Source organism: Xyrauchen texanus, chromosome 1 (assembly GCF_025860055.1).
Source record: "Xyrauchen texanus isolate HMW12.3.18 chromosome 1, RBS_HiC_50CHRs, whole genome shotgun sequence".
NCBI lineage: Eukaryota > Metazoa > Chordata > Actinopteri > Cypriniformes > Catostomidae > Xyrauchen > Xyrauchen texanus.
Genome location: NC_068276.1, coordinates 38,049,497 through 38,066,430, shown reverse-complemented (window position 1 = coordinate 38,066,430; position 16,934 = coordinate 38,049,497). Strand labels below are relative to the sequence as shown.

The window sequence follows — 16,934 nt, the reverse complement described above, 5'->3', positions numbered from 1 at the left end:
GAACGATGTGAGGAAGTGGTATAATACATGTCGCGTGTCACGTTCTGTCCTTTGATGTATATATCGTTTTAGTCCCACTGAAATCAAACTTTTTAAAGTTTATGCAAACGTACTGTGTGTGTGTGTGTGTGTTTTTTTTTTTTTTGGACTATAGACTATAAATTTCTTGTTGGGTGGTATTGCATATTAATGTAATTCCTCATACAATGATACCACTGATTTATATGAGATATTCCTCAAAGTTTTGTGTAGTGCCGTCCAGAATATAGAATTCACATCTTCACTCTTTTCTTGACTTATCATATTTGTTTTTCCCCATCATAAAGAGCTGTTCTAAGCATTTCTCTCCCTCACACATCTGCACTGGTAGAGACGGTAGATTTGGTTTCCTGCTATGGCTCAGCTGTGCCAGTTCTCCCAGGGGACTGGAAACTGTTTTGGAAGAGAGCTGGAGCAGTAATGATATGGAACATAGTGCCAGATGTGATGATATTGACGAGCTGAAATAGGAGAGATGAAGATCCCTTGGCCTTTACACACACTGCCATCTCTGTACACTAGTCCATTCTCTTGGGACAAATGTGGTGCTTACATGTGTCAGTCAGTCACAGCAGAGTGCCTTCCTGCACAACCACTCACCAATTCTCGCTTTCACCCTGTCTTACTGCATCTGCCTGGGCACTCATGTTGAGTCAGATATTGAAAACTTGCATACGAACACGTCCTGCTGTTTACTGATATACACATGCCCTTGTAAATCACTCATTGACATTGTACCTAGTGTCTTACTTGGAACAAAAGTAGATTGTATGCTTGATGATTAGTGGTGTGAGCATTTCTAGCTTGTTGCATTGGGAATTCGATAGGTTTTAATTTTGTTTGACAGCCAATTTGTCCCTCTTGATGCTTTGCTTTCATTTGTAAAGGTGGACTAGATGTCTTTGCATTGTACTACACCTGCAAATTTGAATATATTATATTCCTGAATGGAAAATGTTGAATATGTCAACACATTTATTAAAAAGGCTGTTCCTTTGTTATGGATGAAATACTTATATTTCCTATTTACCGAGTATACTTTTAGTACAAGGCCAAAGAGCTCAGCTTCAGTCTCAACAGACCACAACATTTTCATTCATCATGTTTTGTCACATGGCCTCTAGCAAACTCCAGGCATGACTTAATGATGGCTTTTTTCAGAAGCTTCTTCCCTCGAGCCACTTCACAGGCTTAATTATTAAAGTGCTGAATTGATTTGTAGACAGTCTCTCCCATTTCAGACAAAAAGCGCTGGATCTCTGTCAGTGCTGTAGCTGGCCTCTTGGCTACAAATATCCATTTTATTTCAGAAAAAAATAATATCCATTTTTATTTATTTTCATAGCTGAATGTATTGAACAAAAGTTTTTAATTAAAGTTAAGAACTGTTAAGTTAAATGTATGAAAAGTGTGTGGTCTTAGTGAGAATAATATTTAATATTATGTAAATGTGAAAATGGTCTATAGCAATGTTCTGAATGAGTACCATTTGTAAACAATCTTCTAGACTGAGTGATAGATGCCCAATGCCTTGTTTTACATTCAATAGAATATTCCATTCCAGATCTCCTCCATGCTTATTATTTTCTAATTTAGATATTACAATATCTGGACTGAGTTCCAAGTTGTTATATCGTCAAAAATTGACCCTTCACTTAGCTCTTGGCCCTCTTAGCTATTGTTGCTCGCTCTGACAAGCTTTGCAGAACTCCCATAGGAATGAATGGGAGATTGCCGTGAACGGCATTGATTTGGCTGAATATTCTCATAAGCGGAATTGATAATATTCTTATGAGGGCTGGAACAAAGAGTGACAATTTAAAGCATATTTTACTGACTTATTTTGTGAAAGAAATTGATCAATTACACTTTTTAAAATTTTATTGAAAACTCTGAATCAGAATTGAGGTAAACGATAATCACAGTCACTTGAAAAGAGAAAAGCGTAATTTAATGGTGAATAAACACTTGAAAACATTAATGTATGTGAACAGAACTGCTCATAACATCTCACAACAAACTCACTGTGATGCTGTGAACTCTTTATTCACTATTGCCTTCACTAAGACCTGAATCAATACATGAATGAATTTTTATTAATTTGCACAATTTAATCCATAGCTTTTGTCACTACTACTAGTGACTCAGCAACAACTTTTTAAATTTTGCCGATTGTTTCTATAAAATTCCACTTAAAACTACTCAAACACCCATTACTCCTGTAGACTCTCATTGGGGAAAAAAGCAAACAGTTGTCAGAGAACGGCAACTGTTGCTAAGATAGGATTGGTTAGAAATGCTGTTAAGGTGGGGCTTAGCGAAGGGTCAGTTAAATCAAGCTAACTGCATAATCCACATATGAGGCCCGCATCTCTATAATTCTTTCTTCGTGGTCTGCACTGGTATTAACACCTGACGCATACCTGAGACCACCTGCCATGACAGGTATCTTCACATTTTTATCCTTCAGCTGAAATTGCTCACTCTCTATATTTTCCTCTCCAGGCAAATAAGATCAATGCAGTATACACTTTTTTTTCAGCATCATAGGCAACATTTATAAAATTGTAACGGTCAACAAACACTTATAACTAGGCATGGCAGCCTCTCAGCACACCTGTGCAAAAGGGCGAAACATTAGCGTACCTGCTATGAAGCGCTGAGACTTTGCTGACTAAAAAACAAACTGGAGTCTTGTGTAACGGTATAACAGTCATCCTTTAGAATCCACTTTTCTTGCACAACCATTTACACTCAACACCTCTCAAGCAATAAGAGTTGTGAAGGAAGTGTTAAGTCGAAAGTTAAAACCGGAAGCTAAGCCCTGCGCTGCACATGACTTGTGAGCTGTTTATCAGTTGGACGTTTTGGGTGTTCCTGCTCCTTTTGCAATATTAATTCGGTTTCCCTTACCATTTTTTTTCACTAATTTGTCAAAGCTCCCTTAACTCTTACACTATATTCTTTTGGGGACCATATTGTCAATGGGTCTTTTAATAAAATAAAAATAATAAAAAGAGGTCTTGGTCTATGAACAGACAATCACTGTCTGTTCATGCATCTACAGTATGAGTGAGGGCATGTGCACGAAACAAGTTGTAGCATATATTGTTCTTTCCATTTTTATTTAATTATTGTTATTAATGAATGTCCACAGGTGGTAGTTCGGGGTCGAGGACGAGGCCGTGGTGTGGGGCGTGCAATGATGCAACAGAACCCAAGACCTCAGGATGGTCAGCGCAGCACCGTCTGCATTGAGGGTTTGTCTACCACCACCACCAACAAACAGCTCATGAACTTGCTCAACTCTATTGGTCCTGTTGAGGTAAGGCCACCTTAACCTTCTGTTTTCAACTATCATTAATGTATTTATAATGTGTGTAAATCCAACATCAGTTTTAATTTTCACTGTTTTTTTATTTTAGTCATACTATTTGTCTTCTGATAAAAATGTCCTTTAAATTCAGCTAAAATTTGGTCGTTATATACAATAATTTTAGTACATTTTACTGACTAAAATGGCGTATAATATTTGTCAAACAAAAATAACTTATTAACCAAACATTTGGGCCTATCAAACTGTAATGGACCAAATGAATATTAAAATATGTTTGTTTAAATATAAACTGCTTACAATTATTTAAACATCAAACATACAACCCCACTTCTGAAATATTTTGGAACAGTATGAAAAATGCTAATAAAAATAAAAAGGACTGATAAGTAAATACTATTGACCCTGTGCTATAATGAAAGGACTTAAAATCAGATGATTGCAACACTGTCCAAAAACGTTTGAATGGTTGTGTTTTTACCACACTGTGTAACAATTTCTTCTAGAAACACTTTAACATTTGGTCACGGAAGACACAAGTTTAAGTTTAGAAAGGGGAATTTTCCCCCATTCATCCATCCACTTCAGTTGTACAGGGCCTCCGCTGTATTATGCCATTTTGGATGGCAGTATGTGTTACCCCAAAATGTGTACATATCTTTCTGTAATTTTAGTGCCCTCACAGATGTGGAAGTTACCCATGCCGGGGGCACTGACACACCCCATATGACAGACACTGGCTTTTGGACCTGACGCTGATAACAGCTTGGATGGTCCTTTTCCTCTTTGGCCGGAAGAATACAATGGCGGTTTTTTACCCAAACATTTGAAATGTATAGCTTCTGCTTTGCATAGTAAAGTCTTAACTTGCATCTGTTGATGCAGTGTTGAATGATGTTGACTGACAAAGGTTAACAGAAGCATTACCAAAACCATGTCATGACATCTATTACAGATTTTTTCACAGTGATGTCTGAGGGATCAGAGATCACACGCATTCAGAAGTGTTTTGAAAATTCAGCTTGCTAAACTTAAACTAGTGTCTTCAGTGTCCAAACACTTAAGTGTTATAAGAAGAAATGGTGATGTTTAAAAGTGGTACTGTAAATAATCTGTAAATATGAAATGAGTGTATATTAAAATATCAAATAATTATTGTTCTTGTAGTGCTTTCAATATAGCACAGGGTGAATCGAATTTGTTATTAATAGCATTTTCCATCCTGTCCCAAGTTTTTCAGAATTAAATTTGTATTAAAGATAAATGTGTCTAATATGTAAAATTAAACATGAGTAAACTGTCCTGAAAAGCAGAGTTCCTGATATAATAACAGATATACTGAAGTATTAGCTACTTTATAGAAGTTGTCTCTTGTGAATTCCTCATGTTTAGACAGTTAAGGTATGTGTTGCATGTAGCTCATTCACAACGCAAGTTACGTATTCCGACTAGATGTAACTTGGTTGAAGTTCAACTGTTTATTTGCTACATTGTCTGCCAGGGTAAATTGTGAAATATTGCATTTACGTTGTGGATAAAGCTGATTAATCTTATCTTATATATAAGATGTGTTTGAGTGTGGTAAATTAACCCATTATTAAAGTTCATTGTTAAGGTGTTCAGCTTTGGCAGCTGAAGCAGGGAAGTAAGTCCCCAACATACTATGACTGGATCATTTTGAATCAGTGCTTACAAGATTTTCTTTCTTTTAAAAAAAGGAAGAAATAAATAAAACTATGTTAGTGCATTGTTAATATCTTGCAGTATTATTTTTTTTTTGTGTCATCTTTTAATCAACAGGATGTTCTAATCAAACTCTTTGAATTATAGCCATGATGTCTTTCTCATCTTCGGTATCGTAGACAAAATCAAAAAACCCTTAAAGAACTTGTTGATGAAATTTACACTGTCTAATCTAAGACCTCTTTTTATTATTTGAATTAAATTTATTAAAGACCCATTGACAATACGGTCCCTTCTGTGTCCGCTTGGTGACTAGTAGGACGTATTTGGCTGTTCTTCAAGCATATCTTGTACTACTACTGTATCTATCAACTAACAGCTCAGTTAACTATTTTAAACACCATTATAATAGCATAAATGTGATATGGATGAAAATACTAGTTCTCACCGGGCTCTGAGTAGTGAAGTGTCTTAATTATTACAATAGCACCATCTAGTGAATACATTCAGTGCTACTCTTAAATATTTTTGACTTTTTTCTGCAGCTTAGGTATCACCCACTCTTCTAATGTTAAGTAACAGAGGTCATCCCTTAATGAAAATGTACACCGAATTAAGAGAATCTACATCTAATAAATGTCTATTTGTGTGCATTTTTAGAGGTTTACAATGTTTCCCGAGCAGCAGAAAGCCATCGCCAAATTTGTGAACCCACAGCATGCAGTGAGTTTTCAGCACAGCTTTCACAGGTAATCTTCTTGCTTTCATTCTAAAATTCTTTATGCTTTTATCTGCCCAAAACGTGACTATGAATAGAGTCTCACAGATTTTATGAGTACTTCGGATTTGGGGCATTTTTGTGGCTTTCCCATTATTTTATAGAATAAGGAGCAGAACTACTGGGAAGCAAGAAAAAACTCTTGAGCTACAGCAGAATAACAAAAGTTACATGAATGTTGTTCTTCGTAGTGGTGTCTTTTCCTTTGGTGTTATTGACTGAAGCGGATTTGAATAATTGTGCCTTATGGGTTCTGTTGATGAAGGGTAAATTATATGTACCAACATGCAGCAACAGCAAGTATTCAAACTCATTCAAACAGCAGATGCCTTTGTAACAAGTTCTCTACTGTGACACCTAGCTGTCATGTACTGATGGAGATGTGTTACTTTAATTAGTTACATCTCACTTTGTCTTATACCGCTGAGTGTCTCATTCAATCACATGTTTCCTTGATTACATAGGCACATGATAGATTTGTCTCACATCGATGTATCCATTATTGATGGCTGAGGAACAAGTCAGTTCAACAGAAGAGAAGAAAAGACAAGTGAGCAAGAAGCTTTTCTGTACAATGGATGCACAAGCAGGAGGCCAAAGCTGAGGAAGCTGTGAGGAAAGTGATGTCGTCAAACTCAAGCCACTTGCCTGACAGAACCAAAAACAAAGAGCCAAAACACTAGCAGTGTCCTGCTGAACATGGCAGCAGTGGAACTGGTGTTGACAATGACTTTGACATGAAGTCTCGATCTTCTTTTTGTATCTTCATTAGTAATGGGAAAGTAGTAAATAGTTGGGAAACTCTTGAAGTGAAAAGAGACATGAGGTATAAAGCCAGGGCTTTTTATGTGACTGTTGATAATAGTTGCTCCCATCCTGTTGCTTGTGAGACAAACATTAACAATTTTGAATGGCTTATTTTTGTCAAGGGATTTAAGAATTCTTGCTGCTTTGGATTTTCATCAGTCATTGATTTGACAAAGTGGCCTCACTTTGTATTGTTCTGCAGTTGTTGGTGCCACCAGTAGAGGGCAGCATTTGAATGCAAATGTGTGCTGTGTGGAGCTCTTCGGATTGTGGCAGTTGGACATCACTGTGAAAAGCACTGCTTTGCCTTGCAGAGAAATTGAAGTGAGCCTGTTGTGGGACTTCAGGGTCGTGTTTGGTTGCTGTTTCATTAGTTACGTAACTTTCAGAAGCCACTGTGAGATTGCAAGCCACTCATATTTGTGCATTTGTCCCATGACCGTCAATGCTAAGTTTATTCATTTTCCATTTCACCATTATATTTCTGTTCCAGTTTTGCTTTAGGTTGGTTTTTGTTCTGTAGAGCATGGCTTGTGAGTCTTTCTTTCCTAGAGACATGATCTTTTCAGTGTTCAAAATTATTTGTCAGTAAATGGCTTTTATTCTTTGATTTTAAGTTTAGATGCTATAGTATATTTAGATTGTTTTAATTGTTGACAATGGCTTCTAAGAAAGTATTAAATGCTGGCATCAGTCATAAAGCATTTCATGCCCCATACTCCCTTTTAAAGTGTTCGTTTTTCATTTCTCAACATTTTGCACATATTGTGCATGAAGGAGAATGATAGAATCATGGCCCATGTAACGATTCCATAGGATTTTATTGTGTCATTCCGTTTGCTTACATGATCCGGATTATCTAGTGCACTAGCACTACATGTAACTGTCCTGTTTACAAAAACGACTTTTTGTTATTTGGGCTATTCATATTGCGTGTATGTTAGAACTTTTGTTTCTAATCAAGTGGTCTGTTGTTTTGAAGTTTGTCAGGGGGGGTATTACGGGTCACTAATTGAATTATAGATAAAGAGATTGCCCATTGTCAACTGTCAGGTGACCTTCAAGAAACCTTAGTCTTGAAATTTGTTACCTAAGGCTTAGATTTTTGGAAGATGGATTTTTGGAACACATGCTTTATGCAGAAATCGTCAGTATCCAGTTAACATATTGCATCATACTAATAATCAGCATTCACTCTGGATTTCCAAGCTTAAATTATGATTCAATTAATTATTATTATTATTATTATTATTCTTGATAGTCCATCCCTACTGTGTAAGCATTCTAGTTTGTTTAGTCTAACTGCACAGCTTAACCTAAACATTCACACCTTTCTTCGATGTAGTTCATTATAATGTTCATATGTGTGATGATAAATTCAATCTCTCCACTTACATTATAAGTTACTTGTGTATCAAAAACAAGATCTTGTTATATTATATGGAGTGTCTTGTAGAAGTCTCTAATACATAAGAGCCACCTCAAAGAGTACAAGACAGAATAAGGATTTCTGTAGCTATTTGCACATGCTACGATTTCAAAGGATTATGGAGCAACTATTATCAGTGGCCTCTTATGTATATGAAGGGGAAAAAATATTTGTATGAAGCTGTCCTTTGAAGTCCATTGTTTTCTCATCTTGAAATCTTTCCATGTTTGAAAGTAGTTTGAAAATACCTCTTGGTATGTGACAAGTAAATATATTTTCTCAGTTTGATTTTATATAGAACTATAAAAAAAACTATTTCTTGGTCATTTTACAACAGTTTTGTTTATGAAATACTTTAAGCTTATTATTTGAGGACATTTTAAAGAAAAAAATAAAAGATGGTCATGTATATACCATGTAAATATGGGTATGTGAAGCCAACTAACTCTATCACCCTTAACTGTTGTCTGATGTGCATTTGTGTTTAAAGATTCTCCTTGCAATTTAAAAAGTGCTTTTTATTATCTGAAGATAGTATTCTCTTTTTCCTAATTCTTCGTCCCCCTAAATGTTTCTCTCTATTCTGCCAATTGTAGAAATTGATTTTTCTGGGGAAATGATATTGTTCTTAGTAAGGTGCAACCACTGATCTCAAGTCAGGTTTTGGTGATTATGCTCAGACATAATAGCCCAAGGTTTTGGCCACACTGAGTGTATTTAGTTCATTTTGTAAAGCTGCTACCCTTAACCACCCACTTGTTTTAAGAAGTACTTTTAATTTGCTAACTTACCCTCTTTTATTATAGCGTGGTTAATTCCAGTGCACTTTTTGTTTATTTTGATTATTTGCGTCTTGAGTTTCTAGGAATAATAGAAATATACACAACGGGTAAGATTGTGAATAATGTTAAAGAAGTTTATGGATCTAAACTTCTTTCTTTTTTTCTTTTTTTTTTTTGCTGAAAGTTGCATAACGCACAGTTGATTTGTTTGCCCAGTTGCACAAGTTTATCCATTTTATTGGATTTGTTACTTTTTTTACTATATATATAGAGAGAGAGAGAGAGAGAGAGAGAGAGAGAGAGAGAGAGAGTGAATCTTGTGGATTTAAAGAGTTTCAGCTAGGCTGAATAATGTTTCTTAAGACACCTTTTCTAAGTCTTATAAGACGTGACATTTATAAATTGCTTGTCTTATAAGAGAAAAACTGATTCACATTGAACTTTTAACTAGTAACTTCATTGTAAATATAGCATTTAAAAAAACTGTAGAGTTGGGGAAAAAAAAATATTTTTCCAAAGTAATATCTCAAGTGATGTAAATTTAAGTTTTTAGAGGTTCTCTTAAATTGTTTTTAGAAAACTTATTGCTCAGATACTTTAGACACCCTGTTTGGTGTAAAATTATGTATTATGTAATATAGATAAGAATAGGCTACATTTTGACTTATTGATTGTGTTTTTATTTTTTTATTTTATTTAGTTTTGTTTATGTCTGTCAATGAAGTGTCTGGCACACTCAAATATTTTTTATATGGATCCTGCTGCTTTTGTAATTGGCAATTGGCCAGTATTTTTAAAGGACCAGTGTAGCCTATTGTTTCAAATTAAAAAAGTTTATTTATATAATGGTAGCCTAAGTGTAAGACCAGAAATGTAGCATTTTCTCCCATAAAAATGGGAAGAAATGGTGACTTTCAAATTCAGGTGCTCCTTTTGCTTAACCATTTTTGCCTTTTTTACTCAAATATTTGTGTGTGTGGTTTTTTTAGCATCAACACAAGCTTCCCATTGGCAGCAGTATGTAATTTAACCAATCTTCTTTCTATTCCAGGACAGAGCTTCCAGAAACACAGGAAGGAGGGTTTTTCCATAAAATAAATGTACTGTAGCCCTTTTTTCATTTTAAGATTTAATATGCATTGGTTCTCAAAAGGACATTTTAGCTGTGTCGATTGTTAATACTAACATTACTTTATTTGTTTGTAAATCCTTTGATTTTATAGTTTCATTTGTGCTGCAAAGTAACTGAAAAGTTGTTAACTATTTTGTGGCTAACGTGCCAACATTCCATTTGTTGGACGATAATTATCACAGTAAGGTTGAATCATGCACAAGTTCTAATTAATTGTAATGAAATTCTGTATAGCTGTGTAGCTATGTTGGACATGTGGTGGAGTCATCCTGTGGCATGATTTGAGAAAGGTAAACCTTGCATATGTACATTATAACATGGTGTGAGTGGACATGACCTGACGAGACCATGTTTTGAGAATAGACAGACTATTTCAGACTAGCAAACAACAGTTTCTGGTGCCATGGATATCTATGGCACATGGTGGGATAATGCACTAGAACTTCATGTTCTTAAGTCTACGGACTGGCAAGTTAATTTTGAATCTGGTCTTGTTTTGCTGTCTTGAAGAACTAGTGCTGATAGTATCAGAGATTGGAAGATAGTATTTTGCAGGTAGTATCAAGAGATTGGAAGATAGTATTTTGCTGATAGTATCAGAGATTGGAAGATAGTATTTTGCAGGTAGTATCAAGAGATTGGAAGATAGTATTTTGCTGATAGTATCAGAGATTGGAAGATAGTATTTTGCTGATAGTATCAGAGATTGGAAGATAGTATTTTGCTGATAGTATCAGAGATTGGAAGATAGTATTTTGCTGATAGTATCAGAGATTGGAAGATAGTATTTTGCTGATAGTATCAGAGATTGGAAGATAGTATTTTGCTGATAGTATCAGAGATTGGAAGATAGTATTTTGCTGATAGTATCAGAGATTGGAAGATAGTATTTTGCTGATAGTATCAGAGATTGGAAGATAGTATTTTGCTGACAGTATCAGAGATTGGAAGATAGTATTTTGCTGATAGTATCAGAGATCGGAAGATAGTATTTTGCTGATAGTATCAGAGATCGGAAGATAGTATTTTGCTGATAGTATCAGAGATCGGAAGATAGTATTTTGCTGATAGTATCAGAGATCGGAAGATAGTATTTTGCTGATAGTATCAGAGATCGGAAGATAGTATTTTGCTGATAGTATCAAGAGATCGGAAGATAGTATTTTGCAGATAGTATCAGAGATCGGAAGATAGTATTTTGCTGATAGTATCAGAGATCGGAAGATAGTATTTTGCAGATAGTATCAGAGATCGGAAGATAGTATTTTGCTGATAGTATCATAGATCGGAAGATAGTATTTTGCTGATAGTATCAGAGATCGGAAGATAGTATTTTGCTGATAGTATCAGAGATCGGAAGATAGTATTTTGCTGATAGTATCAGAGATCGGAAGATAGTATTTTGCTGATAGTATCAGAGATCGGAAGATAGTATTTTGCTGATAGTATCAGAGATCGGAAGATAGTATTTTGCTGATAGTATCAGAGATTGGAAGATAGTATTTTGCTGATAGTATCAGAGATCGGAAGATAGTATTTTGCTGATAGTATCAGAGATCGGAAGATAGTATTTTGCTGATAGTATCAGAGATCGGAAGATAGTATTTTGCTGATAGTATCAGAGATCGGAAGATAGTATTTTGCTGATAGTATCAGAGATCGGAAGATAGTATTTTGCTGATAGTATCAGAGATCGGAAGATAGTATTTTGCTGATAGTATCAGAGATCGGAAGATAGTATTTTGCTGATAGTATCAGAGATCGGAAGATAGTATTTTGCTGATAGTATCAGAGATCGGAAGATAGTATTTTGCTGATAGTATCAGAGATCGGAAGATAGTATTTTGCTGATAGTATCAGAGATTGGAAGATAGTATTTTGCTGACAGTATCAGAGATTGGAAGATAGTATTTTGCAGATAGTATCAGAGACTGGAAGATAGTATTTTGCTGACAGTATCAGAGATTGGAAGATAGTATTTTGCTGACAGTATCAGAGATTGGAAGATAGTATTTTGCTGACAGTATCAGAGATTGGAAGATAGTATTTTGCTGACAGTATCAGAGATTGGAAGATAGTATTTTGCTGACAGTATCAGAGATTGGAAGATAGTATTTTGCTGATAGTATCAGAGATCGGAAGATAGTATTTTGCTGATAGTATCAGAGATCGGAAGATAGTATTTTGCTGACAGTATCAGAGATTGGAAGATAGTATTTTGCTGACAGTATCAGAGATTGGAAGATAGTATTTTGCTGACAGTATCAGAGATTGGAAGATAGTATTTTGCTGACAGTATCAGAGATTGGAAGATAGTATTTTGCTGACAGTATCAGAGATTGGAAGATAGTATTTTGCTGACAGTATCAGAGATTGGAAGATAGTATTTTGCTGATAGTATCAGAGATCGGAAGATAGTATTTTGCTGATAGTATCAGAGATCGGAAGATAGTATTTTGCTGATAGTATCAGAGATTGGAAGATAGTATTTTGCAGATAGTATCAGAGATTGGAAGATAGTATTTTGCTGATAGTATCAGAGATTGGAAGATAGTATTTTGCTGATAGTATCAGAGATTGGAAGATAGTATTTTGCTGATAGTATCAGAGATTGGAAGATAGTATTTTGCTGATAGTATCAGAGATCGGAAGATAGTATTTTGCTGATAGTATCAGAGATCGGAAGATAGTATTTTGCTGATAGTATCAGAGATCGGAAGATAGTATTTTGCTGATAGTATCAGAGATCGGAAGATAGTATTTTGCTGACAGTATCAGAGATTGGAAGATAGTATTTTGCTGACAGTATCAGAGATTGGAAGATAGTATTTTGCTGATAGTATCAGAGATCGGAAGATAGTATTTTGCTGATAGTATCAGAGATCGGAAGATAGTATTTTTTCTGATAGTATCAGAGATCGGAAGATAGTATTTTTTCTGATAGTATCAGAGATTGGAAGATAGTATTTTGCTGATAGTATCAGAGATCGGAAGATAGTATTTTGCTGATAGTATCAGAGATCGGAAGATAGTATTTTTTCTGATAGTATCAGAGATTGGAAGATAGTATTTTTTCTGATAGTATCAGAGATTGGAAGATAGTATTTTGCTGATAGTATCAGAGATCGGAAGATAGTATTTTGCTGATAGTATCAGAGATCGGAAGATAGTATTTTGCTGACAGTATCAGAGATTGGAAGATAGTATTTTGCTGACAGTATCAGAGATTGGAAGATAGTATTTTGCTGATAGTATCAGAGATCGGAAGATAGTATTTTGCTGATAGTATCAGAGATCGGAAGATAGTATTTTTTCTGATAGTATCAGAGATTGGAAGATAGTATTTTGCAGATAGTATCAGAGATTGGAAGATAGTATTTTGCTGATAGTATCAGAGATTGGAAGATAGTATTTTGCAGATAGTATCAGAGATTGGAAGATAGTATTTTGCAGATAGTATCAGAGATTGGAAGATAGTATTTTGCTGATAGTATCAGAGATTTATTAAAATAATATAAAAAACATTCATAATTAAACTGCACACTAGAGAATTCTTTTCTTGAACAAGAATTAAACAAAAATATTAGGCTGTAAGTATCTCTCCATTAAAGGAAATTGTTTGTGAAAACCATTGCATATCATCTATAAAAACTGAATTCCTATGAATGTTTGGGTGTAATGCATATCAAAAGACATAATACACTAATACATTAATGATACGAAAAACCCTCCTTTTGGTAATAATGTTGCATGTCTCTCTCTCCAGATGACACTTATTTGTGTACATTTTTCAACAGGTGCTCTTCAGTTTGTGGTACCAGATACCAGATGTATTCCTTCTGTTCTTTCTGTCTGTCTGTCTGTCTGTCTGACTGTTTGTCTTTGTCTTTTTCAACTCACTTTATGTCACTCTCTTTTTCACACAGTGTCTTTGCTCTTTTCATTGTGGAATAAGGGTTGATGGGAAGCTTTTAATGTGTTGTGTGAACATAATCCTTCTGTATCCAAGCAGGGGGACCTTGCCTCTGGATTTCCTTTCAGTATTAGCCCACGTCCGTGGAAGTTTTGCATCTCTGGGACCACTCCCTACTGAGTTCCAAAGTTCACAAACTTGCACAAAGCCACAAGAATGACCTGTACACTCTTACCAATTGTACACATGTTGGATGAAAAATAACACATTACTTGAAAATTAATGTATGAGGGGAAGTGATTTATGCATTGCACTGTTTTTATCACTGTTTTTGTTGTCCCTCAGTCTTGTGTTAATGAAATTGTTTTGATGTGTCTGAAATGTTTACTCCAGACTTGCACCTTGAATTATGTGGAATCGAAATGGTGTTTGTTTTCTAGCCTTTATTTTGCTTGTCAAATGAAAACCAATAATATGCCTTGATCATACTTGAAGAATAAATAATTGTATGAATGAATACTTAAATTCCTGTGCCTGGTATTTATGTCATTGACTTGTTCATGTCCTTGTCATTGTGTGATAAGGACATTTGATGTGTTTTTTGTTTTTGTTTTTTAGATTACAGTTACAAACTGATGTTTGGCCCCATTTGAAAGTGTCCCTTGATTTTTTTAGACTAAAAATATACCTCTCCAAGAAGTGTAGTACTTAACACATCAGATTTTGAGAATGCAATAAACGTAATGGTCCACACTAAACTTTATGGTCAAAATCTGTAGTCTGTTCTGTGTTAAATTAAACTTTAGATTTTGCATACCCTTATTTTTTACCTTCAAATTTGAGTCTTGTATAAGTGATTGAAACTTTGGTAAATATTTCTGCAATCAAGATGAATGATTGGAATTTAACATTATGCAGCCTTTATACCTATCACACTTTATAACAGTTGCCAGCCCAGTTTTGATTGCAAATGCCAGCAAGCAGTTTGTTGAAACAGTTGCTTTCTGTGCAGACGCAAGGCCCCTCTGAAGGATTAGTTGGTTTTATTTACCTGCTTCGAGGAATGCTTTCGCCTGGCCGCTTTTGTGTCTGTGTAAATGTTCAAGGTCAGGGCTGAGAGTGAGCCTTACCAACAGTTTGTAAAGCAGCAAAACCTGTGGCACAATGAAGTCTTCTCAAGAGATGCTCATGGAATTTCTGTTCGTGTTGCGACAGAGTTCAAAAGCTCAAACCTCCTTTCACTCACTAGTTAACACCCTTCAAAGTGTGCATGCACGCACACACATGCACCTATTCATCACAAAAGAGAAAAAGGGATGTATTTGTATATTTAGGTTTATATAGTTGGTAAAGCAAAGAGAGCCTACTAAAGACACCTGTCCCATCTTTTATATTTGTTGATCAAATTGATGCCTCTGTTTTGCCTTCTTAAATATATAAATTCATGAAGTCAAGCAAGAAAATTCCATTCAGACTAGTGTTCTCTTAGAATAACACTCATTTTATCAGCTGTGCTCAGACTGACTCTTGGTGATTGTTCCTCAGAGATAATATTGTTAAATGACCACTGCAGAGAGTTCACATATAGGAAGGTGCATGTGAAAGTTTCAAATGTTCTCAATTGGCAAATAAGCCGTTTATGCTTTACACATCAGAACAATTTCACTTTGTTATTGCTGTGCTATGTGCCATTACTGTGGTCAACATTTTAAAGAGACTTTTGCTTATTCATTACAGACACATTGTGTGTCCTGGGAAAGTCTGCTGAGCTTGTAAATGGATTTTGGCATCATTAAAAGGAAGATTGCTTGTTGTACACAAGTTAAGCTCAAAGGACAGCATATGTGGCATTATGTTGATTAATAGAAAAAATAATTTTCTTGCTTATTTGTTAAAAGCGGTAAGCCCGGGTCCCGTTGGTGACCACTAAAATACACACTTTCAAAAGTAGCCACAAGATGTAAACACTGTTAACTAGACTTTAGTTATATTGGTTAGTGTGGTAAATCCCTGATTTTATCACACTAAAATCATGCTAAAACGTATAATGCTTACGTCTCGTGGCTATACTTTTGAAATGGTTTAGTCTGTGTGTATTTTAACGTTTATGGACTAGTCCCATTCGCTTCCATTGTAGCCTAAGTAGTCCCTCATTAAAGATCTCGGTTACAGGTAGTCAAAATTATTGTATGAGGTCATCATGCAAAAAAAATAATAATGCTGTCGATTAAGCTCAACAGTCCGGAACTGTCGTTTAATAGATGGCTGCACAAGGTCCGTTGAGTCTTCCTTGCTTAGACGAAGAAACAACATGTTACATCTCAGACATAACTAAAGGAAACAAAGAGCCTTCACGTTTGGGACGTACAAAACAGACACCCTTTCTCGTATTGTAGAAGTGAAGAGCGCCCTCACCTCCCCCCGTCGCACCTGATGGTAAGAGTAATACAAAGATGACGTGTTTCGAGTCTTCAACGTCCCAGTTTCCACAGCGTCGAATTTTCCTCGTCGATTAACGGATCAACAACCACTAAAGATCCTGACTTGGGAAATCCAATGGCTACAGCGAATAGCGGTTTCCTGTAAATGGGGTCTGTGCGTTTTTAGCACATAGGCCTATGCACTGGCCTTTTTAATCTGCGTGAGAGATTTTCAGATGTTATTTGCGAAAGGCAATCCTCTTCATATTTAACATGGGATGACAAGTTTTCGCAAGCACACTCAATCCAGATCAAAGACTTTTCCTAATTTTACCGATAGCTTTTGCAAAAGTCCGATTTACTTTAATTTCACATTTTCACTCGATTGTTAGAATGCACTTTTTTTCTCCTGCCCGAGCTTTTTAATATTACTAAGATACACGAAACAGCTCGATGTATGTTTAATAATGTGAAACTATACTACGCATCAGATATATTTCAATAGGTAACAGTTCAATATTTACTGCACTTATAGGTACTGTGAGCCAACCTGTTGGCTATCATTTTCTTTTGTCATTATTTAATATGAGTTTTAAACACGACACATATAACACAAT

General features: G+C 35.4%; 1 protein-coding gene across 4 annotated transcripts in view; it reads left to right on the top strand.

Moving 5' to 3' along the window:
- The window catches only part of rbm33a (RNA binding motif protein 33a), a 51,592-nt gene extending 40,473 nt beyond the window's left edge, over positions 1–11,119 (top strand). For 2 of the 4 annotated variants that reach the window (XM_052103279.1, XM_052103360.1), the window contains exons 17-19: positions 3,197–3,364; positions 5,717–5,805; positions 6,299–11,115. In XM_052103279.1, the coding sequence (XP_051959239.1) occupies positions 3,197–3,364; positions 5,717–5,805; positions 6,299–6,347 (306 nt within the window). In that variant the 3' untranslated portion in view covers positions 6,348–11,115. Of the gene's footprint in view, positions 1–3,196; positions 3,365–5,716; positions 5,806–6,298 lie in introns of all 4 variants that reach the window. The other 2 variants (XR_007968513.1, XM_052103195.1) reach the window with 2 other exon arrangements.
- Positions 11,120–16,934: the final 5,815 nt, after the last annotated feature.